Here is a 468-nt window from a genome sequence, read left to right as displayed (position 1 = left end):
CCCCTGGTGAGGGTAGGGAGCAGGACCTTCAGGCTGGGTTACCTGGCTTGAGGCCTGGGGCCTGCCAGGGATGTCTAAGCCAGCCTCAGAGATGACTCCAGGCTCTGATGCAAAAAGAATCATGTGAAGGGGAGAAGACAGGGGCCCCTGGTGAGTAGCCGGGGGACACCTGGTCCAGCCACACACCATCCTCTGCCTGGGGCCCAGCCCGGGCCTCAACCGGAGCACCAAATGACGTATCACCGCCGCCTCTACTCAGCCCCTCTACTCAGCTCCCTGTCTCCTGGCCAGTCCCAGTCAATAATTTAGCCTGTTTATTGCCCGTTCCCGGGTGACTTCCAGGGCCTGGCTCCCTGACCGCTTGCGGCTGCGCTTGAGCTTGCTTAAGTCCTTGTCGAAAACCTCCCCGGAACGCAGAGCCGACACCAGGTCGTCGAACTCGCCTCCCTCCTCCAGCGCGCTGCCCGC

The 468-nt window shown here is 62.4% G+C and overlaps 1 protein-coding gene across 1 annotated transcript in view; it reads right to left on the bottom strand.

The window, feature by feature from the left end:
- Positions 1–6: 6 nt before the first annotated feature.
- DAAM2 (dishevelled associated activator of morphogenesis 2) overlaps positions 7–468 on the bottom strand; it is a 75,495-nt gene continuing 75,033 nt past the window's right edge. The window contains exon 25 of the mRNA XM_023512816.1: positions 7–467. Coding sequence (XP_023368584.1) covers positions 298–467 — 170 coding nt within the window. The 3' untranslated portion in view covers positions 7–297. The remainder of the gene's footprint in view (position 468) is intronic.

Source organism: Otolemur garnettii, unplaced genomic scaffold, assembly GCF_000181295.1.
Source record: "Otolemur garnettii isolate 467f Iridium unplaced genomic scaffold, OtoGar3 scaffold00031, whole genome shotgun sequence".
Lineage (NCBI taxonomy): Eukaryota > Metazoa > Chordata > Mammalia > Primates > Galagidae > Otolemur > Otolemur garnettii.
This window is presented reverse-complemented; position numbering and strand designations above follow the sequence as displayed.